Here is a 25,983-nt window from a genome sequence, read left to right as displayed (position 1 = left end):
GTTTTCGCAGATTATACGGCCATTCTCGACGACGGGACTGTGATTGCCGCATAATTTCGTTACTTCCCCGCGAATCGATGCGGCCCGTAATTGGCCGCCGGATTAGAGATTGCGGCGACTCGCGGGCACTTAGCGATGCAGTGATTGCTCTGCTAATGTACAAAGCCTCGTTATGTACTTACGTGACCTGACCTCACATCAAGCTCTTGTTTCTGTGGGGAGCGGGAGGGGGGGGGGGAGGGATGATTTGCACTCGAAGTAGTTTGGTCGTTTGGGGTTCTTGTTTTCTGTGAGTGAGTGACGTTCATTAATATTTCAGAAACTGTCTTGGTTAATTCTGTATTTTCTTCTTTTTTAGGAGGAGGTGGGGGGGGAGGGGTTAACTTCTTTGTGGTACAGTTTAGTTGCGGAATGTTTAGTGGCGGTGAAGTTTGATTTTCTTTTCTCCATAAAGATTCGGAAACGGAGTCGAAATGTTTTTGAAGTTGTGTTGTGGTACTTGATGTGTTCCGTGTTTCAGAGACTTTCATGGGCTGTATCACTCACTGTTTCGGAGACTGTAGGCTGAAGCGTTGATTGTTTCAGAGTCTCTGTAGTATGTAGAAATTCACTGTTTCAGAGACTACAGGCCGCATCGTTCATTCCTTCAGACACTGAAGGCTGTACTGTTTCAGGGAGTGTGCAGATGCAGGTTTCATTGTTTCAGACACTGAATCCTCAGAATTCAAGTATTCCATGGTCAATAGCTTTTATCATCTGAACCTCCGGAACTTTAGACAATACTCCCTCACTGGTTTTTTAAAAAAGCAAATTGTTTATTCATCAATATTGTCGGCGACCCTTCAACTCTCCAACATTGTGCTTCAATCCTTTTATCGCGTGCGACGGTACGATCCTATAGGAACGGAGTTGGGTATCTTTGCTCACGACGGTACGATGGTAAAATCCTTGAACGCGGCAGTACGATCCATGATCACGAAGGCACGACCCTTGAGCACGACGGTACGATCCTCGAGTACGACGGACCGACCCTTGAGCACGACGGTACGATCCCCGAGCACAACGCACATCCCCTCGGTCACCCTTGCGTGAGATGGCGTAGTCTTGAGTGGCCTTTAGATGAGGTCAGGTCAAAGGCCCAGGCCATCATACCTAAGGGTCGTAAAGGTCGTGCTCGAGCGTCGTACCTTCGGGTCTCGAAAGGCTGCACCGTTCGTGCTCAAGGGTCGTCACCGCTCAGAAAAGTCGAACCGTCTTGCTTCAAGCGGTTACATAAACTCCAACAAAGAGTGAGAAAACTGACCCCGGATACAAGAGGTGTCTATATACCCACTTCACTAATTCACTGATATCATCTGCGATGCAGGACCGTGGAAGAAAATGTGTTCCTCTCACTCGTTCATTTTCCGGGAAAAAAATGTACAAATATAACTTGAGTTCTGAGAAGGTTTCGTGTTGACTGTTCTTGGTGAAATTACGTTTAGAATGACGAATACGGAGACGTAAGTTGCTTTTTTTTATTATTAATTTATCTATAATTTTTAAAGCGTTGCGAATAGATTAGACTTTAACGTAATATGGAGTTAATAAACAACCTGCCTCTCAACTGAATTTTTTATCATATATATATATATAAATATATATATATATATATATATATATATATATATATATATATATATATATATATATATATATATATATATACTGTATTATACTTAGTCGTTGTCTCCCACGTTAGCGAGGTAGCGCAAGGAAATAGACGAATATATATATATATATATATATATATATATATATATATATATATATATATATATATATATATATATATATATATATATATATATATATATACAAAGACTTTTTTCGGACAACGTATTAATTAATCGCAAAAATCATTCCAGCAGTAGACAGACCACCCGCCCGCCACACGTGCATCCTCTCAATTAATCATCCGATCATCGACCATTTAACGTTATTGATTATTCAACAGCTTGAAGGCCCACAGCTACGCGCATTTACTGTGGGAATTGTGACTACGTGTAAGTAAATGTTTGGTATGAGTAATTAAGTAATTTATCGCACGCGCCTCGTGGTCTGGTGGAGTGGGAGTGGAGGGGGGAGAGGAGGAGGAGAGGGAGGGGTGTGTGTGTGTGTGTGTGTGTGTGTGTGTGTGTGTAAAGGGTAATGATAGCTACGGGAGGGGTAGTTAACGTTCACGGTAATTGCCTTGTTTGGCTAGGTAGTTTTAGTATACAGTAAACAGCGATAATTGCACACACACACAAAAAAAAAAAGGGTCAGTTGTAAGAGGATGGTGGCGAGGAGCTGGATACATTTCAACTTATGAATTAATGGAAAGTGATCAGGGAATAGCGAAGCTGTTATGGCCAGCAGAGGGAAGTCTTCTGTAGCGATCGTAAGTGAGGGCCGGAGTTATACATGAAGACATTAAGTAGCTGACCTATATAAATATTGCTAGCTGTTACCTTCCATTACCACGACGAATTGGATACATATATATATATATATATATATATATATATATATATATATATATATATATATATATATATATATATATATATATGGGGAACCCACATGACAGACTCTTCAGACACTGCCCCGTCAAGTATTGGCGATATTGACGCGTCACACCTCCAAATACCGGCGATATTCGCGGATCAACACCCCGTACCCTCTAGCACTGACGATATTCCCTAAAGCGGAATATTCCTGCCGTTGAAAAACGCTTGCGAGGGTCACGGGGGTCTGACCCATGAATATCCTAATCTTCAATAGCAACACAGGCAACAGATGAAGGACTAGGGAGTATTGGCAGAGAGGATATGACCTTTTAATTACAGCTGTGAAGATTGGAGGAGGGTGTAATAAACAGTGTGGGTATGTGTGGGGAGGTGGTGGGGTTATGGTATAAGATAGCAAGCGACAACTGGAATGGAAGATTGCAAAGAGAAATTGAGGATGGTCTGTGACAGGAATATACCAAAGAGGAGATAGATAGATGGATAGATGAAAAACAAAGACATACAACAGAAGGATAGAAAGAAGGTAGATTGATTATCAATTAAACTGGAGAATGAAGAGATAGAGAAATGACCTGATACCATGTGAACGGAGATAGGAATATCAAAGAATGAATGGAAAGGATCGGTGCGTAAAAATGAGGAAAAGGAGGTGAAGGATATGAAAAGAAATGGTCACTAATTTAATCATTATTGACAGAAAATGTCACAAAATGTTGAATATAATTTTTGCAATTAGCGCAAGATTCTTTTTTCTTTTTTTAGAGATTTTAAATCGGGATTCCTCCTTAATTCCTTAATTACACAGTTCATTACCCTCACATGATTAGCAATCACGATAATATTATGATAATGAGCTGTAGAAAACGAGAGACTCAACTGCGTTTAAAGACGATTAAAATGGTAATGAGCTGTAGAAAACGAGAGACGCAACAGCGTTTCAAGACGATTAAAATGACTTTATGAAAGTAATCCAAATATTGTAGATTATGTAATTACTTAAACAACCTAAATGGTATTAGAAATGCAATCAGCTTTCCAGGGAACGACTCTCAGGAGAATTACTCTCGTAGGTCCCTAACCCACGTACAGAATCACTCATTACACCACAGAAATTACATTGTAATGTAATTAGGACGACCCTTGGGTGTGTCGGGCCAGCGTTTTTCCGGAAGCAGACGAACGAAAATCAAACCCTATCTTCTGGGTTTTTTTCGATGTGTTTCAGATCGGTTCGTCTAATATCTGGTGATCGGAAGATTCAGACTGAATGATCTATTGAGAAACGGTCCAACGGCCCGTACGCAAGGTCATCAACGGTATTAGGTTGACCTGCGGAAGGTCATCAACAGAAATGCGGTGACCAATGATGTAAGGTCAACAGCGGTCATCAAGTGGCATATGTAAGGCCATCAACGGCAATTAATTAACCTGTGAAAGGTCATGAGCGGTGAACTAGTCATCTATGACTGGCCATCAAGGGTAATATAATGATCTATTTAAGGTCATCTACCGTAACACTATACTGACCTGTGTAAAGGTCATCAGCGTTAATGCTTTACTAATAAATGTGAGATCATCAACGGTAACGTATAGACCTGACTTTAAAACTGAACCTCCTGCATATAAGGTCAATATTATAACAGAACCTCCTGCATATAAGGTCAATATTATAACTGAACCTCCTGCATATAAGGTCAATATCATAACTGAACCTCCCACATATAAGGTCAATATCATAACTGAACCTTTTACATATAAGGTCAATATTATAACTGAACCTCCCACATATAAGGTCAATATCATAACTGAACCTCCTGCATATAAGGTCATCACCGATGACCTTACGATTGAGCAAGATTTTAATATATGATTTTCTCTTTCAGAAATTCAATTCGTTCAGTTGTTCACTGCGGGCAACATGAAATAGAATCAAACATAAAAGAGAGAAAAATAGTTGATTGGCTACTCGGGCCTTTCATATATTTAAGTATACTAGTTTTAACATCAGTTCCCTCACCAACATAATCCCTTAATAGACGCGTTTGAAAAAAATATATAATTTTTTTCTGGTGCAAAGTATGGGCATCAATTACCTTTTGGCCCTCGTAACACTAATGGGTTTGAAATGTAACTAGACAAAAAAAAGATAATTTTTTCAAGTAATTGGTATTTCGCCTGGGATCACGTGTGTCTACTGCTGACGTACGACACTGGTCGCTGTATTGGGTGTGTGTGGCGAGTGCGTTTGACCTCCTCCTTTGGATAAACAACGGTGCGACCTTTGAATAAGAGGATACAACCCTTGTGCACGACGGTGCGACCCTTGAGTGCGTAAGGTACGACCCTTGAGTGCGACGGTACGACCCTTGAGTGCGACGGTGCGACCCTTGGAGTGCGACGGTACGACCCTTGAGTGCGACGGTACGACCCTTGAGTGCTACGGTGCGACCCTTCAGTGCGTAAGGTACGACCCTTGAGTGCGACGGTACGACCCTTGAGTGCGACGGTGCGACCCTTGGAGTGCGACGGTACGACCCTTGAGTGCGACGGTACGACCCTTGAGTGCTACGGTGCGACCCTTCAGTGCGACAGTAAGACCCTTGAGTGCGACGGTACGACCCTTGAGTGCGACGGCGCGACACTTGAGGACGACGGCATGATCCTTAATTAAGCACGACGTTACGACCCCTGAGCACGACGGTACGACTCTTGAGCCCGATGGTATGATCCCTGAGCACGACGGTACCACCATTGAGTTTGCTGGTGCCTTAAGGGTCAGGTCAAGGGGCCCCGGAGGACATGACCCCAAGGGTCACACCGTCGTGTTCAAGCGGCTAACAACACGACGCAGTGGGCGCTTCACTGCGTCACGCGACGCACTTCTCGTCGCACAGACGCAAGTGTACAATTCAGCGTCAGGCCAACTGTGATACGTATAATTCATTACGTCTTGTATGGCCATATGTTCTGAACGTATGAGGGTTCAAATGAGCTTAATGCGTCTAAATGACCTTTATACGTCAGCTTCTACACGCACACACACACACACACACACACACACACACACGCCAAGAACGTCTCATTCTTGCCTTCATCAACAAACAGTATTCAGAAACTCAAAACTGCTCGAAGTATTTAAATAAAGTCAACACGATCAGGAGTCATGATGAAGCGGATGAGAACACAAAACACAGAATCTATGAATATCTCTTCATAAAATTCGGTCATGATTCACAAGGCCCGAGAGGAATACGAGGGCGAGGCCTCCCCACCCTCCTCTCACCTTACCATGCCAAGGTGAAGTGCCTGGATTATAATGTCTCCTGGCCCAGCTGGCCTCGCAGCGACGGACCTTCGCGACGATCCGAAGTTAACGACAGTCTCAACTTTTGAACGACCTCGTTCGATGGTTATCCACCAGGGGGGGGTGGATATTATCAACAACCTGAACGAACTGGACCGCCATGTGAGTCGTGGTTATACAGCGAACAATTCTATGATATTTTGGATGCAATGTAACGTAGAAGAACGTCAGGACTTGGTGGCGAAAATCCGTATGGTCATATAATGAAGAAAATGGAGCGTGAGGCTGTAATCGATATATATATATATATTTTTTTTTTTTTTTTTTTTTTTTTTATACTTTGTCGCTGTCTCCCGCGTTTGCGAGGTAGCGCGAGGAAACAGACGAAAGAAATGGCCCAACCCCCATACACACGTACATACACACGTCCACACACGCAAATATACATACCTACACAGCTTTCCATGGTTTACCCCAGACGCTTCACATGCCTTGATTCAATCCACTGACAGCACGTCAACCCCTGTATACCACATCGCTCCAATTCACTCTATTCCTTGCCCTCCTTTCACCCTCCTGCATGTTCAGGCCCCGATCACACAAAATCTTTTTCACTCCATCTTTCCACCTCCAATTTGGTCTCCCTCTTCTCCTCGTTCCCTCCACCTCCGACACATATATCCTCTTGGTCAATCTTTCCTCACTCATTCTCTCCATGTGCCCAAACCATTTCAAAACACCCTCTTCTGCTCTCTCAACCACGCTCTTTTTATTTCCACACATCTCTCTTACCCTTACGTTACTTACTCGATCAAACCACCTCACACCACACATTGTCCTCAAACATCTCATTTCCAGCACATCCATCCTCCTGCGCACAACTCTATCCATAGCCCACGCCTCGCAACCATACAACATTGTTGGAACCACTATTCCTTCAAACATACCCATTTTTGCTTTCCGAGATAATGTTCTCGACTTCCACACATTTTTCAAGGCTCCCAAAATTTTCGCCCCCTCCCCCACCCTATGATCCACTTCCGCTTCCATGGTTCCATCCGCTGACAGATCCACTCCCAGATATCTAAAACACTTCACTTCCTCCAGTTTTTCTCCATTCAAACTCACCTCCCAATTGACTTGACCCTCAACCCTACTGTACCTAATAACCTTGCTCTTATTCACATTTACTCTTAACTTTCTTCTTCCACACACTTTACCAAACTCAGTCACCAGCTTCTGCAGTTTCTCACATGAATCAGCCACCAGCGCTGTATCATCAGCGAACAACAACTGACTCACTTCCCAAGCTCTCTCATCCCCAACAGACTTCATACTTGCCCCTCTTTCCAGGACTCTTGCATTTACCTCCCTAACAACCCCATCCATAAACAAATTAAACAACCATGGAGACATCACACACCCCTGCCGCAAACCTACATTCACTGAGAACCAATCACTTTCCTCTCTTCCTACACGTACACATGCCTTACATCCTCGATAAAAACTTTTCACTGCTTCTAACAACTTGCCTCCCACACCATATATTCTTAATACCTTCCACAGAGCATATATATATATATATATATATATATATATATATATATATATATATATATATATATATATATATATATATATATCGAGAGAGAGAGAGTAGAACACTGATATAATGATACATACCAATGAAATGGAAAACGGATGTGCGTACGCTCACACACACACACAGTGCAAGAGATAGATGGATGAATCACCATTCAAGCGATATACACCAAGATACACGAGCCCGGGTAGAGGCTGAGGATCCCATGGCAAGACAGAGAAGATGGAAGAGGTGATGTAAGAGAACACACACCATGACACGTTCCAAGGATGTGCAGATGACAGGGGAGGGGAGGTGGAGGGGGGAAGGGAAAAAAGAAGGAGGAGGGGTAATTTCAGAAGCTGTGTCCAGGAACTGATTAGCAGCGAACGCGGGAGAAAACGATGAAGTGAGGATATAACACAGTGAGCTGCTATATGTCAGGGTGTGTGATCAAGAGTGAGAGAACGTCTATAAGAAACATTTGACAAAGAAAAAAAAAAGATTCGGGAAACTCGGAGCTAACTGTAGATCTTTACTATTAGAAAATCGCTAGTGAATTTTCAGACGTATAGAAGGTTTTAGACATGACTGGGTGTTCTAGTCTGAATCCAGGATTTTCCCAGTATCATATAGTCTACTTAGCTGGTTATTAAGCAGGTATACTTTAAGTTTACCTAAGCGATCAAGTTATTAAGCAGGTATACACAAAGTATACCTGAGGGATCAGGTTATCAAGCAGGTATACCTTAAGATTACCTAAGGGATCAGGTTATTAAGCAGGTATATCCAAAGTATATTTGAGGGATCAGGTTATGAAGCAGGTATACTTTAAGTTTACCTAAGGGATCATGTTATTAAGCAGGTATACCCAAAGTATATCTGAGGGATCAAGGTTATAAAGCAGGTATACCTTAAGTTTACTTAAGGGATCAGGTTATGAAGCAAGTATACCCAAAGTAGACTTGAGGGATCTGAACATGAAATTTTCAAATACAATGCGAGATTTTTGAAGACTTGTAAGTCTCCTGAGGTGAACAGAGACTAATATAGAATGATCCAATTATTCTCCCACACTTTAGATACACAAGATATATAAGACTTTTGATAATACGTATCTGTCAAAAGGACTTTGTGCCAGTTTACCTGGTCGTAAAAATCGTCATAGCCATCACATCTATCAACCAGAATTGCCGTAATTGTGAAGAAAAAAGATATGATCGACGTAAATATGTATATATATATATATATATATATATATATATATATATATATATATATATATATATATATATATATATATATAAATATATACATCAAAAAGTGAAGTCAACACTGACACAATTCTCAGACTGGCATCAGTCAAATATAAGAGTCACAGACAGAATAACTGGTTTCAAAAGGAAGGGTTGGGGGTGGGGGGATGGTGATAGTTCACAGAGGATAACAGTTGGCAGAAGGGTCAAATACTTTTCAAAGAAGGGTAGTAGTCTGCAGAGGGTAAAGGTATGCTAAAAGGAGAGGTGGATGGGGCGGCGGTGGGATGATGGGAGGGAGGGAGGGAGGTATAGCTAAGGAATTTGCTTTCTCCGTCAAGTATAGATTTACCAGGTCGTCACCTGCGGTGGTGTAAAGATAAAAGGAAGTCGACAATGGCCACCCACCCCCCTGGCTGTCAGGAATTCCTCTTGCACTTTTTTCCTGCAGCGTCGTCTGATCGATCACTGGATCGAACTCCGCCCGCAGAGTTAGAGTAGCTGCCCCGGGGAAGCATCTGGACCCAGAGTTTCGCAACAGAAGCTAATTTAGCCTCCCGAGGGCGCGTCCAGTCCCCGCGTTCTGCAAGCACAGCTAACTTAGCTTCTTGATGTACCGTTCAGATCCCAAATTCAGCAACGAAAGCTACGTTAGCGTAGTGACGTAGCGTCCTATCTTAGGTTCTCTGCAAGCAAAGTTAACATTAACTTCGTGATAACGCGTCCAAGACACCCGACCTCCACAGGGACAGCCCATTCACCTTCCCTGTCCACACAACTTCGCGCGATGCGGTTTTCAGTTCGCCGATACGAAGGAGAGGACTAACTATATAGCACTGCCCTTGGCGTCCATGTCCACGTCCTTGTGCCTCATCCCCTCCCGGGTGAAGGTTTACGTCAGGGTTCATTCCTCAGCTACTGTTTGCTGTGCCGTCCGACGTACAACCTCCTGCACGGGTTTTCCTATTCATGAGCGCCTCAGCATCCCACCAAAACGTCAGTCATGCACGACTATGTTTCCGACGTTTGATCATGCAAACATGCTTATGCTGACTGATACTGACGAGCGCTTCAGCATCCCTTACCGAAAGCAGGTCACCCCTTGACCTCCACATCACGCCCGAGAGTCGAACCTGCGCTCTGGTTTCTCTGCGTTCAGCAACAACGGACTTTATCGCCATGTATCTTACTGCATCATTGAAAGTCACTGGTCCTTATCTGGTGGTCACATAAGCCTTCAGGACAACGTGACAACAACAGTTTAAGCTGGAGCGAAAGCTTCATATTATAAACAACAGTGTTTATGGTGTATATATATATTCTGTCACATTTATACAAACAAAGATTTCACGACTGAAAACTAAACCTACAGAGATAGGAATTCTTGCCCGAGTTCCCTACACAGGCTCTTAATTGCACTACGTAAATACAGAACGCTTTTTTTTTCTGAAGCTGTTCAAAGCTTATATATATTTTAGATCCTGCGACCTGCAGTTCTCATTTGAGGTAAAAATACCTGTCGCTCTGAACTTCGGAAACGATCTATAATTCGCTTCAGGTTAAGGGTACGATCCGACGCTACGCTTGAATGGGAAGGAGGGAAGAAAGAAAGAAAGAAAAAAAGAGGTGGTTTTTAATACCCGTGTATTTTTATGGGGCTCACCAAAGGAATGGAAGAAAAACACCTCCTGGGGAGATTAAAAGGTAGGGCTGCTACAGAAGGGGGTGGGAACCAGCGCCCGACGCCCTGTAGGGTAGATGAGTGGAAAGTTTACCCCACAGTTACCAGGGCTCTTGGGGTGATGACTGCAAATGTCAACCTCATAATCAGTATGACTGTCAGGTCATCCAGCGATAAGTGTCCAACTGTCATACATATATATACATATATATATATATATATATATATATATATATATATATATATATATATACATATATATATATATATATATATATATATATATATATATATATATATATATATATATATATATATATATATGAGAGGAAATGTGAGTGAATGGAGAAGTAGTAACAGACGAACGATATGCTAAAGATAGAAGAAATTGATATTTTGAAGGACTGCTGAATGTGTTAGATGATAGGGCGGCAAGACTCTGTGTGTGTTTGTGTGTGTGTGTGTGTGTGGGGGGGGGGGGGGGGGGGACAAGGTGGTATTCGGAGTGAGAGTCATGGCGAATGGAGCGGTGAAAAGAGAGGAGGCAGTGAAAGCCCTGCGCAGGATGAAGTGAGGCAAAATGTCAGAATTGGATGGGATTGCAGTTGAGATTCTTAAGGGAGGGGAGGACGTGTGTCGTTGAATGGTTAGTCAGGCTGTTCACCAGGTGAATGGCCCAAGCTGAGGTGCCTAAGGACTGGCGAAGTGCACGTATAAGTGATCCTCGTATAAAGGCAAGGGGGGGGGGTTAAATTTAAATGTTCGAATTACTGAGGTGTAATTGTGTTGAGTATGTTTCGCAAGGTACATGGGAGAGTGGGGATTGAGGAGGTGATGTCGTGAGCAGATGAGCTGATTAAGGAGGAGCAGTTTTGGATTCCAGAGTGGTAGATGATATAGGGACCAGGTCTCTGCACCGACGAATTTGTGTGATAAATACTTGGTAGAAAGAAAGTGGCTTATATGTGGCATTTGGGGATCTGCAGACAGCGCATGGCTGTGTTAATAAAGATACATTATCTTATGTAAATGCAATAAGGAATTTGTACTCACAGATAAAAGCATGTGCGTTAGTAGTAGGGAAGAAGGGTACCCTGTAAAATTGGTTTTGCAACGAGGACACGTGATGTCACCATGGCTGTTTAATCTGTCCATGAACGGGCCGGTGAAATGCAAGGGTCTTGGAGCAAATAGGAGGTATGTAGTATGATGGGGCAGGGGTCCTGGGATGCGAGTCTGTTGTCGTATGCAGACTGTAGACAACTCTAGAGGCAAGTGACAAGAGTATAGGAGAGCGTGTAAAAGGAGAGAACTGAGGGTAAATGTGAACGTAAGTAAGGCGCAACAGGAGGCTGTGGGTGAGACGGGTTTGAGTGTGACTTTAAATGAGGAAAAAGTGGAGTGCTTCAGGTACCAGTGGGTGGACGTGGCACCTGATGGAATCATGGAGGCTGAAGGGTAAGAGACGGGGGTTTAAGGTCCTGGGTGAACTGAGAAGCATGTGTATGTAGTGTGAGTGAACTCCGCCTACAACTGGTAACACCGCGAGCGAGAGATCACCATTGGTGAAGCTGAATCATCGTCAGCGGACGGTAAAGAATCGTGCAGATCTTTCCTCGTCACAAAGAAGCCCACCTTACCATGCTCCTCCCACGTCGAATCTGCGGGGGACCGCAGTGAAGGGGGGTCCGAGAATGACATAACAATAATGATAATAATAACAATAAAACGATAACTATCCCCGACTATTTACCTTCTGTAGTTAATAACATATTCACGCAATTATATGATTCATTCATCTCGCATTTTCTTCATCACTTTAGACGTTGTTGATAACATATCCTCAAGTAAACGGAAAACGGTCCCTCATTCTCTGGCGCCCAACTTAACTCCCTCCCCCCCTCCACACACACACACACACACACACACACACACACACACACACACACAGCCTCTCTGGCTCGACATTATCAATGGTATTTTCATGATCCGACCGCTGAACTGGCGCTGACGCCGCTTCCTACGTCATTAAAATTCGCCAGCACAAAACACGACACTCGACATTAAATAACGTAAATAACGTACGGTCTGAGCTGTGTCCATGGTGCTGACGCCTTTCTCCTCCCTCTCCCCCTGACACTCAGGAGGTTCTGAGGGCAGCGCAGAAGGTTATGAAGGCAGCGCAGAAGGTTATGAATACAGCGCAGAAGGTTATGAATACAGCACAGAAGGTTATGAAGGCAGCGCAGGTTATGAATACAGCGCAGAAGGTTATGAATACAGCGCAGGTTATCAATACAGTGCAGAAGGTTATGAACGCAGTGTAGATGGTTATGAATGCAGCGCAGAAGGTTGTGAATGCAGCGCAGAAGATTATGAATGCAGCGCAGAAGGCTATCAATACAGCGCAGAAGGTTATCAATACAGCGAAGAAGGTTATGAAGGCAGCGCAGGATATGAACATGGCGCAGAAGGTCATGAAGACACCACAGATCATTTTTGACTTTTTTTTTTATACATGACTGATACATACACAGGTATGTTCACACACACACACACACACACACACACACACACACACACACACACACACACACACACACAAGGCGAAATCATTTTTCTAATAATCAGTTGTTGCTTTTCATATCAATAGCGCTTTATTTGCCTCAGTGAGGAGTACTGACGACGAATCTTGGAGTGGATCTTTCCTTACCTCAATTAAATGGAATCAAAAGCCAACAGCTTCGTTACCTCGTCATAACCTCTCTTTAAGTACCCTTTTCGGTCTGACGTGATGGTGTGGAGACCAGTCACACGGGGACTTGACTCTTATCATACCTTTTTCACATATTCGAACTGAATTATTGTGGAATCTCTTCCTCCTCTTTATGTCTCTCCCTCTTAACATAACCTTCCCATTTTTTGTTTAAAGAGTCGGATCTACGAACCCTTGAGGGGTTGTGACTGGTAGTTTTCTCTTTCTCACGCACTTTACTTCCCCTTTCATCAGAAATGGGCCCGAGTGAGGGGTGATGATTCACCAGCAGATCGAGGTAACATGTGAAGATGATAAGGCGTGACCGCGTGTCGCTCGTGACCTGATATTGGGCAACACGGTGGGGCGTGGGAGGAGGGTCGGGGATGTGGAAGGTTTCCCTACCACCCAAAGTATGCTAACAGAAGGCACCGCGACTCCCCCGCCTTGGAGCGCTACCGAGCAACACCTCTCCGTCGGCGGAACAGCTTGGTGCGCGCTGAGGCAAATGGCGTGGAGCGGGAGGAGCAGCCTTTGGTTTACAGACCATTCAAGTTGAATGATCGTTAATTATCATTATCTATCATTAACCAACCCTTCCCTCGCCCTTAAGTGCATCGGCAAGTCCCCCCTCCCTCTTCACCCTAGCACCATTCCACCGGGACGCCCCCACCTCGTCCAGCCACCGAGGCCCCCTGGCTCACCCCTGTGACAAGTGCACTCCACCCCCACGGTCCGGGGCAACAGGCAGTCCTCGCCCCCACATAAAAGGGCCTTCCGTCATCGGCGCGAGACCCAGATGTGCGGATGGCCTGACGAACCAACGAGGTGGTCGGGGTCGTTTGATAGCGGGGAACAAAGGCGCCGCCGACGTACGGGGCATAAGCGGACATTAATGCCGTGTCAGCCACGGGCATGTCTGTAACCTCCCCCCGGCCACCTGGGAGACCCGTCCGTCGCATCAGCGCAGATCTGGCGACGTAAAACTCGCTGCTTCCTCGCCACAGATGGTACGGGAGGGTCCTCGCCCAACACCGCTTAGACCCCTCGCCACCACCAACTTTGAGTGACCCCTCGCCACCCGAAAAAGACCAACACTTTGCCACCCCAAGAACGACACCCAGACCACCCGAACGACAAAAAAAAGAAAAAAAAAGACCCTTCGCCGCTCCACAACGACACTCCGCTTCGCGACAACGACCCTGACCACCCGAAAAAAAAAAAAACGACTTCTCGATGCCTTATGATCTATTGTTACTGCTACCCACGACTGCTACGAATAACCAAGTCCTATCACAACCCCGACACGTTCACAACCTTACCCCCCAACCCCACCTAAGAAACACCATCCCATCCATTACTCAACGAGAACGACTTCGAGCGACTTCCACGACGCACACGACTCCTCCACACCTGCTCAGCGACGCTCCCTAAGTCACCATGCGAAGGCGGAGGACGAACCTTCTCTCTCTCTCTCTCTCTCTCTCTCTCTCTCTCTCTCTCTCTCTCTCTCTCTCTCTCTCTCTCTCTCTCTCCTCACAAGAGAGACTCGTCCGAGTGTCCCACGTCTCGACAACAGCCATCAATCTCGCCAGGGTCTTGCGATAACGCCAGACGGAACCTTTGACAAACTTGTTATTCCCCGTGTTGTACCATCAGTAAGGCCGTTTATCAGCTTTTATTACCCCAGGATTTCCACTTCTTTTGGCAGCGTCGCCTCAACCCGGCTGTTGCCACTTGGGTATTTCCATTAGCATCTATCATCACTATCTTACTCCTCGTTGATCACGACGGCATATCATCACTCTCTTACTCCTCGTTGATCACGACGGTGTATCATCACTATGTTACTCCTCGTTGATCACGACGGCATATCATCACTCTCTTACTCCTCGTTGATCACGACGGTGTATCATCACTATGTTACTCCTCGTTGATCACGACGGCGTATCATCACTATGTTACTCCTCGTTGATCACGACGGTGTATCATCACTCTCTTACTCCTCGTTGATCACGACGGTGTATCATCACTATCTTACTCCTCGTTGATCACGACGGCATATCATCACTCTCTTACTCCTCGTTGATCACGACGGTGTATCATCACTATGTTACTCCTCGTTGCCACACGCACATATATCTCCTGTCATTAATCATCAGTTATCATGATAAACCTTATCAAAGTATCGTATCAGTGCCTAGTGTTATATTATAACGGTTTTTCTAAGTTCTGCGTTAAACCTATTCGCCAATGCGATGTTGACTATATATATATATATATATATATATATATATATATATATATATATATATATATATATATATATATATATATATATATTATATCCCTGGGGATAGGGGAGAAAGAATACTTCCCACGTATTCCCTGCGTGTCGTAGAAGGCGACTAAAAGGGAAGGGAGCGGGGGGCTGGAAATCCTCCCCTCTCTTTTTTTTTTTTTTTCCAAAGGAAGGTACAGAGAAGGGGGCTGAATGAGGATGTTTCCTCAGAGGCCCAGTCCTCTGTTCTTAACGCTACCTCGCTGACGCGGGAAATGGCGAATAGTATGAAAGAAAGAAATATATATATATATATATATATATATATATATATATATATATATATACTCCTATGAGTCCACGGGGAAAACGAAGCACGATAAGTTCCCAAGTGCACTTTCGCGTAATAATCACATCATCAGAGGAGACACAAGAGAGAAATATAAGTCAGTTGATAAAAATCGAAGAGACGAAGCTAGGACGCCATTTGGTAAACATGCGATTGTATTGGACAATATATATATATATATATATATATATATATATATATATATATATATATATATATATATATATATATATATATATATATATATATATATATATATATATATATATATATGTGTATGTGTGTGTGTGTGTGTGTGTGTGTGTGTGTTACCGGATTCCCCCCGCCTGACGTTATACCGCGAGTGAAGTATCACCATTATCGAAGTTGTATCATCGTCAGTGAACGAAAGGGAAGCACAGTCTCGTCCAAGAACTATCCGCTTCGAAGGAGTCCATCCTACTCTGCTACTGGGTTTAGCGCAGCCTTTGACCTGCAAGGGGGGTACGGGTGTGGTGGGGTTCCTGGGTTGTACAATGATTATATTGATTACAAATATATATATATATATATATATATATATATATATATATATATATATATGTATATATATATATATATATATATATATATATATATATATATATATATCTTTTTCTTTTTTCTTTTAAACTATTCGCCATTTCCCGCGTTAGCGAGGTAGCGTTAAGAACAGAGGACTGGGACTTTTTTGGAATATCCTCAACTGGCCCCCTCTGTTCCTTCTTTTGGAAAATTTAGAAAAAAAAAAATGAGAGGGGAGGATTTCCAGCCCCCCGCTCCTTCCCCTTTTAGTCGCCTTCTACGACACGCAGGGAATACGTGGGAAGTATTCTTAATCCCCTATCCCCAGGGATATATATATATATATATATATATATATATATATATATATATATATATATATATTTTTTTTTTTTTTTTTTTATACTTTGTCGCTGTCTCCCGCGTTTGCGAGGTAGCGCAAGGAAACAGACGAAAGAAATGGCCCAACCCCCCCCATACACATGTACATACACACGTCCACACACACAAATATACATACCTACACAGCTTTCCATGGTTTACCCCGGACGCTTCACATGCCCTGATTCAATCCACTGACAGCACGTCAACCCCTGTATACCACATCGCTCCAATTCACTCTATTCCTTGCCCTCCTTTCACCCTCCTGCATGTTCAGGCCCCGATCACACAAAATCTTTTTCACTCCATCTTTCCACCTCCAATTTGGTCTCCCTCTTCTCCTCGTTCCCTCCACCTCCGACACATATATCCTCTTGGTCAATCTTTCCTCACTCATTCTCTCCATGTGCCCAAACCATTTTAAAACACCCTCTTCTGCTCTCTCAACCACGCTCTTTTTATTTCCACACATCTCTCTTACCCTTACGTTACTTACTCGATCAAACCACCTCACACCACACATTATCCTCAAACATCTCATTTCCAGCACATCCATCCTCCTGCGCACAACTCTATCCATAGCCCACGCCTCGCAACCATACAACATTGTTGGAACTACTATTCCTTCAAACATACCCATTTTTGCTTTCCGGGATAATGTTCTCGACTTCCACACATTTTTCAAGGCTCCCAAAATTTCGCCCCCTCCCCCACCCTATGATCCACTTCCGCTTCCATGGTTCCATCCGCTGACAGATCCACTCCCAGATATCTAAAACACTTCACTTCCTCCAGTTTTTCACCATTCAAACTCACCTCCCAATTGACTTGACCCTCAACCCTACTGTACCTAATAACCTTGCTCTTATTCACATTTACTCTTAACTTTCTTCTTCCACACACTTTATCAAACTCCGTCACCAGCTTCTGCAGTTTCTCACATGAACCCGCCACCAGCGCTGTATCATCAGCGAACAACAACTGACTCACTTCCCAAGCTCTCTCATCCCCAACAGACTTCATACTTGCCCCTCTTTCCAAGACTCTTGCATTTACCTCCCTAACAACCCCATCCATAAACATCCATATATATATATATATATATATATATATATATATATATATATATATATATATATATATATATATATATATATATATAACCTACAACTCAAACATGTTAAGAGTTCTCACGTCCTGCAGTTGTTAAGGGAACGTCGCGTTCCATCGACGGTACATTTGAGCGTTCAACCTAAAGGTCTAGCGGAGGGAGGGAAATGGAAAATAACCAACAAAGGCCCTGGGGTTAGACTAGCCAGCTGAACGCGGCCTCCGTCCAGCAAGCGCCCCCCTGAATGATGATGATGATGATGATGATGATCTAGGTACACACAGCGAAGCCTCCCCCCCCATGTCCCGTGTAATTCTCATCTGGCTGATGCTCAGAGAGTTGTCAGCTGTTATAAACACTATCATACGCAAGTTGTATAAGGGACTTGGAGTACGTATATCCTCAAGCGTGTGGTCTTGTGAAGTTCGTCATAATGTCTCTCTCTCTCTCTCTCTCTCTCTCTCTCTCTCTCTCTCTCTCTCTCTCTCTCTCTCTCTCTCTCTCTCTCGAAAGATGAAGAATGACAGCAATATCAGCGACAAAATCAAGAGGTTCATTGATTGAAGAGGGAAAAAAATTTGAGATACAGTTAAGAAATTTTTGGAAAAAAAAACCGAGTTGATGGATTGGGGTGATGCGGGAGGAGCATGTGAGTTGGTGGAAGGGGAGCGGGGGAGAATACTTCTGGGGGAGGGATGTCAGTGGGCGTATGTCGAACTGCAGACCAAGAAACCACATATACATCTTTTTTCTTTGTTAGCGACGTAGTTAACGATTACTAAAAAAAAATATAGAGAAATTGGTGATTCTAAAGTTTCTATGATTTTTTTTGTAAGTCACAATACATTTCGCGAAGCCCAAAGAATCTATATTCAGTGCGACAATGTACACTACGTACATAAAACAACTTCAGTGCAGTAACATAGCATTATCAGAATACTAGACTACTCAATGTACTTAGTACAACACAAGCTGTACTTTTCAGTACAAAACCTCTACCATACAACAGCGCTGAAAACCTAATCACTGGACGCGAGAAGAAGGTAAAGTAAGGCTGGAAATCAAGAGATGACCAATAAGATATGAACCTTATTACAACCATATATTTTTTTCTTACGAGAGTTGAACCTGTTTATTAGAGCAGGTGAAGCCGAGTAGAGCAGAGGAGGATTTAGGTGCCCCCGAGGAGAGGCGAGGCAAAGCCTACGTTATGCAAAGGAGCAAATAAGGCAGGTACGCCAGAGACAAGAAGGCAACGAGAGATGATGTGTTTAGGAGAGGAGTGATACCCAAGGTAGATCAGGGACGGCGAGCTAATGAGTGATAAATGACTGGAGTCTCTCACTAAGGGGGGGAGAGAGAGAGAGATAAGCCAGGTAAATCAGGGGCGGCGAGCCACTGAGAGATGATGCATCTGCAGTCTCTCACGCACGGTGGGTAGGGAGAGATAAGCCAGGTAGATCAAGGGGAGCGAACCACTGAGAGACGGGCGCATCTGGAGTCTCTCTCGTAAGAGAGAGAGAGAGAGAGAGAGAGAGAGAGAGAGAGAGAGAGAGAGAGAGAGAGAGAGAGAGAGAGAGAGAGAGAGAGAGAGAGAGAGAGAGAGAGAGAGAGAGAGAGATAGGCCAGGTAGATCAGGGAGAGCGAACCAACAAGAGATGCCGTGGCCGGGGTCTCGAACAGCGACGGCCGCAGACGGTCGCCTCGGCTCTGTCAACACCCACGTCTTCTTAGGCACGCACGGCCTTGCTCTGCCCAGTGTCTCTCCTTATTTATACCTCGTGTCACCTCGTGTATCCCCTCCCTCCCTCGCTATTCCTCTACACCCACGAGGAGGAGGAAGCTCCCGGGTGGTGAGGAAGAGCGTGGTACGGTGGGGGAAAATGGCTCAGGTCTCAGAGGCGTTGGAGAGGCTGGAAAGATGAGGGATGGAGTCGATTATGGGAGGTCCCATGTTGGTGTGTGTGATGATGATGGTTGGTGGGATGAGGCTGGGACACGTCCTCGCACACAGCCCCAGGCCTGGTAAACAATGTGGAGTGAGTGTTCTTGGCTAAATACCCCCCCCCCCCCCCCCCGGCCACCACCACCACACCACCACCAGAGGGCCAGGAGGAGACCCTCGCGCACCGCTTGGCCCCGAAACTTGGCCTTCCTTGTTTGGCCAGGGTCTTCGAGTGTGTATGTGTGTGTGTGTGTGTGTGTGTGTGTGTGTGTGTGTGTGTGTGTGTGTGTGTTCTACATGCATGGGTGTAATGTGTACCGGGAGTAGGTCTCAAGGACCCCAGCCTAACCCCCAAGACGAAACGAGCAGTGCCGGTCTGTACTCACACGAGGTCTCAGGGTACTGCCTCGAAGTCATTAATAAGAAGCTTGTGACATCAGGGATACGCTCTGATCCTCTTGATTCTCTTCTCGTATCTCACACGCAGAGAAGAGGCTCAGCATATGCCTCCTTGAGGCTCAGCATATGCCTCCTTGACAGCACCAAGATAGCAACAACCTTCCCATTCCCAACCCCACATCATCATACCACAGTACTGGCAGCATAAAGTCCCACCTCAGCATACAGCATATGTCATCGCGACTCGGTGGTGCGATCATGTCTCCTGCCGCGGCGCCTCCTCCCGGAGCGGTCAGGCGGTCCCGTCACCACCCATCCTGCTGCCCCTCAGTGTTCATCACAAGAGGAACAAAAGCCTTAACTAGTGTGCACCAGTGAGCCACAATGACTGCCACACCCCTGTCTCTCTCTCTCTCTCTCTCTCTCTCTCTCTCTCTCTCTCTCTCTCTCTCTCTCTCTCTCTCTCTCTCTCTCTCTCTCTAACTGTGGCATGTACACACACACACACACACACACACACACACACACACACACACACACACACGCTCCTTGACCACAGGCATACAAATGGATATTCTTATGTACAGGTAGATCATCATACACACACATGTAGAAACACGTATGATATATATATATATATATATATATATATATATATATATATATATATATATATATATATATATATATATATATATATATATATATATATATTGCACTTACCTGCCAAGTGAGGGTATGATCCTTGGCGTTGGCCGTCCATTTGTCCTGGAAACTGCAGGTGGCCAGTGAAAGGCATCCTGACGTGAGAAGTAATAATAGATATCAGTAATGATACTACTGATAATGATGATAATAACAACAATAACAATTCTAATAATAATGATAATTATAATAATGGTAATTATGATAATAATGATAATAGTAATAATGATAATAATGATAATAACGATAATATGATAATGATAATGATAATACAATAATAATAATAACAATAATAATAATAATAATAATAATAATAATAATAATGATAATAATGATAATAATAATAATAATAATAATAATAATAATAATAATAATAATAATAATAATAATAATGATAATAATAATAATAAAGATAATGATAATACTAATGATAATGATACTAATAATAATAATAATAATAATAATAATAATAATAATAATAATAATAGTCACTTTTATGGGCCACCTCCATAAAAGCCTTAAAAAGGCTCATCGCTGCATCATTCTGTTTACACAGCTTTTTAATCACGTCATTTGAGAACTCTTGTAAACAAAAGCGTCATCTCCAAAAGCCTTTTTTTTATGCTGTTATCGTTGTTACTATACGATATAAAAACCCACGCATGCCCGACCACACAAACAAAAGAGAGCTGGGTTAGCTAAGGGGGCAAGAAACACAGTGGCTTACATAGCCTACAGGTTGAGTCAGGCCACACACAAAAAAAGGCCGAACCAAAATACCTTCTCGTTTTCGAAACATGATCCACCCCCTCCCAACTCTAGCCCAACCTCTCAATTACTGATGACAGCACTATCTACACCAGTCGATACAGCAGTAAAAAAAAAAGTCAGTGTCAAATACAGCTGTAGCAAGAGCAAAACAAATACAGCTGTAGCAAGAGCAGAAGTGAGGAGATAACAGAACATTAGGAGGATATGAGAGAGAGAATACCTCAGCTGGCCAAGTGGGCCACAGGACCTCAGCTGGCCAAGTGGGCCAACAGGAGAAGGTGACAGCTGATCTCTTGTGGTACCGCTTGCTGGATGCGTCCACCATCAACCAACCACTGTCACGACGCTGTCCTCACCCAGTGTGATAGTGTGTGGGCTCATCATCTGCGGGTCATGATTATCACTATCATCACCCCAGCGGTGCCTTCACTCCCGCCTGCATCGCTGTATCATCAGTCGTCCTCACTATTAGCTTAATAAAGACCTTCATTATCGTGACCATCAACGACTTAATCACCGTCGTGGTACAATATTAGCCCTGGTGTCACTCCCCCAGTTGCCGTCCCCAGCACCCCTGTGCACCCTCCTTCCCTTACTGGCGCACAATGGCTTAAAACAAAGGCGCTTTACACTCCGCATGCGGCGTCCCGCTGCGCCACAATACGTAGTAGGACACGGGACACTTAGACCTAACTCCCTCCCCGCCAGATGTACAGTATACCCAGGCCGGGCCCGCTAAGGAGGATATAATTACTGGTTAATTTTCTGTTGAATGTGTTAATTGGTGTTATGATGGGCGAGGCGCTGACGTGGCCACGTCAGGAGAGGTGTCGAGTGTGCCGCCTGGCGTGTGAGGGAGAGGGCGAGGGAGTCGCGCATATGCTGTGCAATGGGTTCACACGCCTCTCCTTTGTACGTCGGTGACGTATGTCACTGGGATCCAAGAGTTGTAGGATACACGGCTGTAGGGCGGCGCCTTTGTACAGGATCCTAATCAGGGGCCTTCAAGGATGAAGAGCTTCCCTAAAATCTTCATCAAGGGCGTCAAAGATGTAGTGCATCCCTAAGATCTTCATCAGGGGCGTCAAGGGTGTATATTGTATCCCTGATATCTCTGTAAGCTGCGTCACTAATTTAGTACTTCCTTAAATATCACTTTTCCTCTCTAAAGGATTCTCATGAGAGGAGTGTACGAAGCAATGCTTTCCTTAAACCTCACTCTTCATTCCTGATCTTTTCCAGTCCCGGGCGAGGAAGGCGAGCGTTCCTTCCGTGACCTGTGTGACCTGAGCGAGGCCGACTCGGAGGGCGGGTCAGTGTCCCCCCGCGACCCCCTATCTTCTCCGCACGCACACCGCGGCGCCTCCACGCCCACCAACACCCCAGACACCCACGACCTCAACATGAACGCTGCTGGCGCCGCCGCCGAGCTCAGCGCGGCCGCTGAGAGGTTCATCACACAGCAGCTGTCGGCGGTGCCCGTGGAGCTGGAGCTGCGGCCCTCTGGCACGGGTGTGGGCGTCGGTGTGTGGGCCAAGCAGCCCATCAGCCGCGGCACTCGCTACGGCCCCTTCCTGGGCAAGTGGACGGCCAACGCCAAGGATCCTACCCTAGCTTGGGAGGTAAGTACCATATTCACTATCAATCTTATGTTCGTATTACATATATATATATATATATGATCCTCCTGAATAGTGAGTCCTGCAGCAGTGACGGCCTGTGTTCTAGGGACACTGTACCGCTTCACTGTCGTCTCACGTCTCTAACCAACAGTGATAAGTTTCGACAGCAAGACAAGAAGAATATGTACTTGGACTCTTTTCCTCCAACGTGGACGTAAGGAAGAGGAAGTTAGTGGGTGGAGGAAAGAAGGAAGATATAATGATTGGGTGGAGGTGGTAGATGGAAGGAAAGGTGTAGGAATCAGTGGGTGGAGAGGAGGAAAGTGTAGTGGGTGGAGGGAAGGAGGAGGCAGGGGATGAAGGAGGCGTATAATGGTAGGCGGAGGGTGGTGGAGGAGGAGGAGGAGGCTGTGGGCGGCGTCGGCGGGTGGTGGTGCTGGTCGGGGATGGATTGTCTAACCTGAGGGGCTCTTGTCATTATGTGTCATCGTCGGGGCTAAAGTGGCCACGAATCGAAACTGGAGTCCTTTTGTCCCCCAGGGTCCTGGAGGCCAGGTCGTCCATTGTCTGCAGGAGGCATTAAGCTTTCCAGGAAGCCCCAGCCATTAGCGCCAGGTCACACACTCGTCGTGGTAGCGAGAGAGGGGAGGAGGGAGGAGAGGGCACTGGAAGGCTTTCCTTCCCTCCAAAAATCCCAGCCTCAGATGGAATAATGATGTGGGTTCTTTGGCCGAGGTGGCAAGTTTGTGGCGAAGCGGCATTGTTGTGTCGGCCGGGGGGCACTCTCCCTGATGCCGCCAGCCCGAAGAAAGCCTCAGAAAGCTGGGCTCCCTGCCATTAGGGAGGCCATGTTTTACCGGCGGCTGGGTCGGGCGGGCGAGCCAGCCAGCCAGCCAGCGCAGGGCGTCTCCATCTTGGAAATCACAGGAGGAACAAATGTGACGGATGGAAAGTAAAGCGATAAAATGTGATCTCAAAAAGCCTACAGGAATTAATCTCTCTCTCTCTCTCTCTCTCTCTCTCTCTCTCTCTCTCTCTCTCTCTCTCTCTCTCTCTCTCTCTCTCTCTCTCTCTCTCTCTCTCCTTTTCTCCTTCTGTCTCTTACCGTATCCTATCTTCGTTCTCTTTTTCTTTTCTGTTGCGCTTTGATTCTTTCCTATTCATTGTATTTTCTGCTCTTCATATGAACTTTAATTTCTTCCCTACATCCCCCCCCCCCCCATAGAATTTCCCCTAGTTTTCCCCTTTCAGAACTCTCCCAGTCTACCCGTCTGCTCCCCCTCTTAAAGCCCCCTTCCATCTTCCAGACGTTAACTTCATCTCCCCCCCTTAACAACCTCCCTATCTCCTACACTTTAAGCTTTCCCCCGTATGCCCTCCTGCGTACCCCTATTCTTTACCCCCCGTTCACTCCCTTCTCGTCCATTATCTTGACTTTAACCTTTCTTCCTCTCCACTCTATCTCTATTTCCTCCCCACTAAAAACACTCTTGTTCCCCCTCCTCCTTCCCACTTTAACTCTTGTGCCTCACCTACTTTGATATCTTTATAGTTACCCCATTCCTCTCACCTTAATCCCCCTCTCCCTTCATCCGACTCTCACCCTTCCCCTTCCTCCACTTTAAAGGCCTCCTCTCTTTCATAATCACTTCCCTTAAAACTTTCCTTCCCCCTAAAACTCTCCCTTCTCTTTCTCTCTTTCTCTACCCAAAGCTTTCGTTCTGTCTTCATCGCTTACATCCCCTACCCATCTTCCCCACTTACCCTCCAACAACGCCCAGCCTTCTCCCTCTCTCTCCCCACTCCTCCTCCTCCTCCTGCCCAGCTCACAGCAAGGTGTGGAGGGGGGGGAAACACGACAGGTTCCGTCGGTTTTGTCTTCCCGAGGGACACAAGGAATGAAGCCGGAACCCTCTTTGCACACATCCTGAACCACCATTTACATCCTCTCTCCACATGTGATATATATATGAATATATGAATATATATATATATATATGATATATATATATATATATATATATATATATATATATATATATATATATATATATATATATATATTTATATATATACATGTGTGTGTGTGTGTGTGTAAAAAGATCTGCAGGATAAATGTATGATGGTTCACTTGAGGATTTGAAAGATTCAAATCATGTGCCGAAAGTTGAGTTATTGATTCACATTATAAGGTCTTAGTTTTAGTGGGGGAGGTTTTTCCACCGGATCCTTCTCTTAAACAGAAAATGACGTTAACAATCTTTATGATTCAATTGCTTCCAGGTCTCAGGTGCATAATCGGAGCATTCGATACGTTGATGAGATACTTCGGAAGCTGCTTCGAAGCTTCATCCTTCAGTTTTAACGGTGAAGAGTCCCCCCTTAATTCGAGCAACTAAAGCGAGGCTTCATTATCTCATCAAACAGCTTGTCAGTTGGATAATGGATAGGATGTTATCATGTACGTTGGAGGAGAGAGAGAGAGAGAGAGAGAGAGAGAGAGAGAGAGAGAGAGAGAGAGAGAGAGAGAGAGAGAGAGAGAGAGAGAGACTCGAGAAGCCTCTCCCTACCCATCCAGCGGCTTCGTTGAACACACGCTCATCTGGTGTTGAAACCACTTCCGGGCCATTACCCCGATCTTCTCCCTCCTCCTCTCTACCCTGCCAGCCTTATTTCTCTCTCTCTCTCTCTCTCTCTCTCTCTCTCTCTCTCTCTCTCTCTCTCTCTCTCTCTCTCTCTCTCTCTC

General features: G+C 44.8%; 1 protein-coding gene across 2 annotated transcripts in view; it reads left to right on the top strand.

Moving 5' to 3' along the window:
- The window catches only part of LOC139753811 (transcription factor hamlet-like), a 221,447-nt gene that overhangs the window by 142,929 nt on the left and 52,535 nt on the right, over positions 1–25,983 (top strand). For both annotated transcript variants that reach the window (XM_071670701.1, XM_071670700.1), the window contains exon 2: positions 22,858–23,237. In XM_071670701.1, the coding sequence (XP_071526802.1) occupies positions 22,858–23,237 (380 nt within the window). The remainder of the gene's footprint in view (positions 1–22,857; positions 23,238–25,983) is intronic.

The sequence above is a fragment of the Panulirus ornatus genome, chromosome 15 (genome assembly GCF_036320965.1).
Source record: "Panulirus ornatus isolate Po-2019 chromosome 15, ASM3632096v1, whole genome shotgun sequence".
In the NCBI taxonomy this organism is placed as follows: Eukaryota; Metazoa; Arthropoda; class Malacostraca; order Decapoda; family Palinuridae; genus Panulirus; species Panulirus ornatus.
The sequence above is the reverse complement of the archived record's forward strand: the minus strand, read 5'-3'. Positions and strand labels throughout refer to the sequence as shown.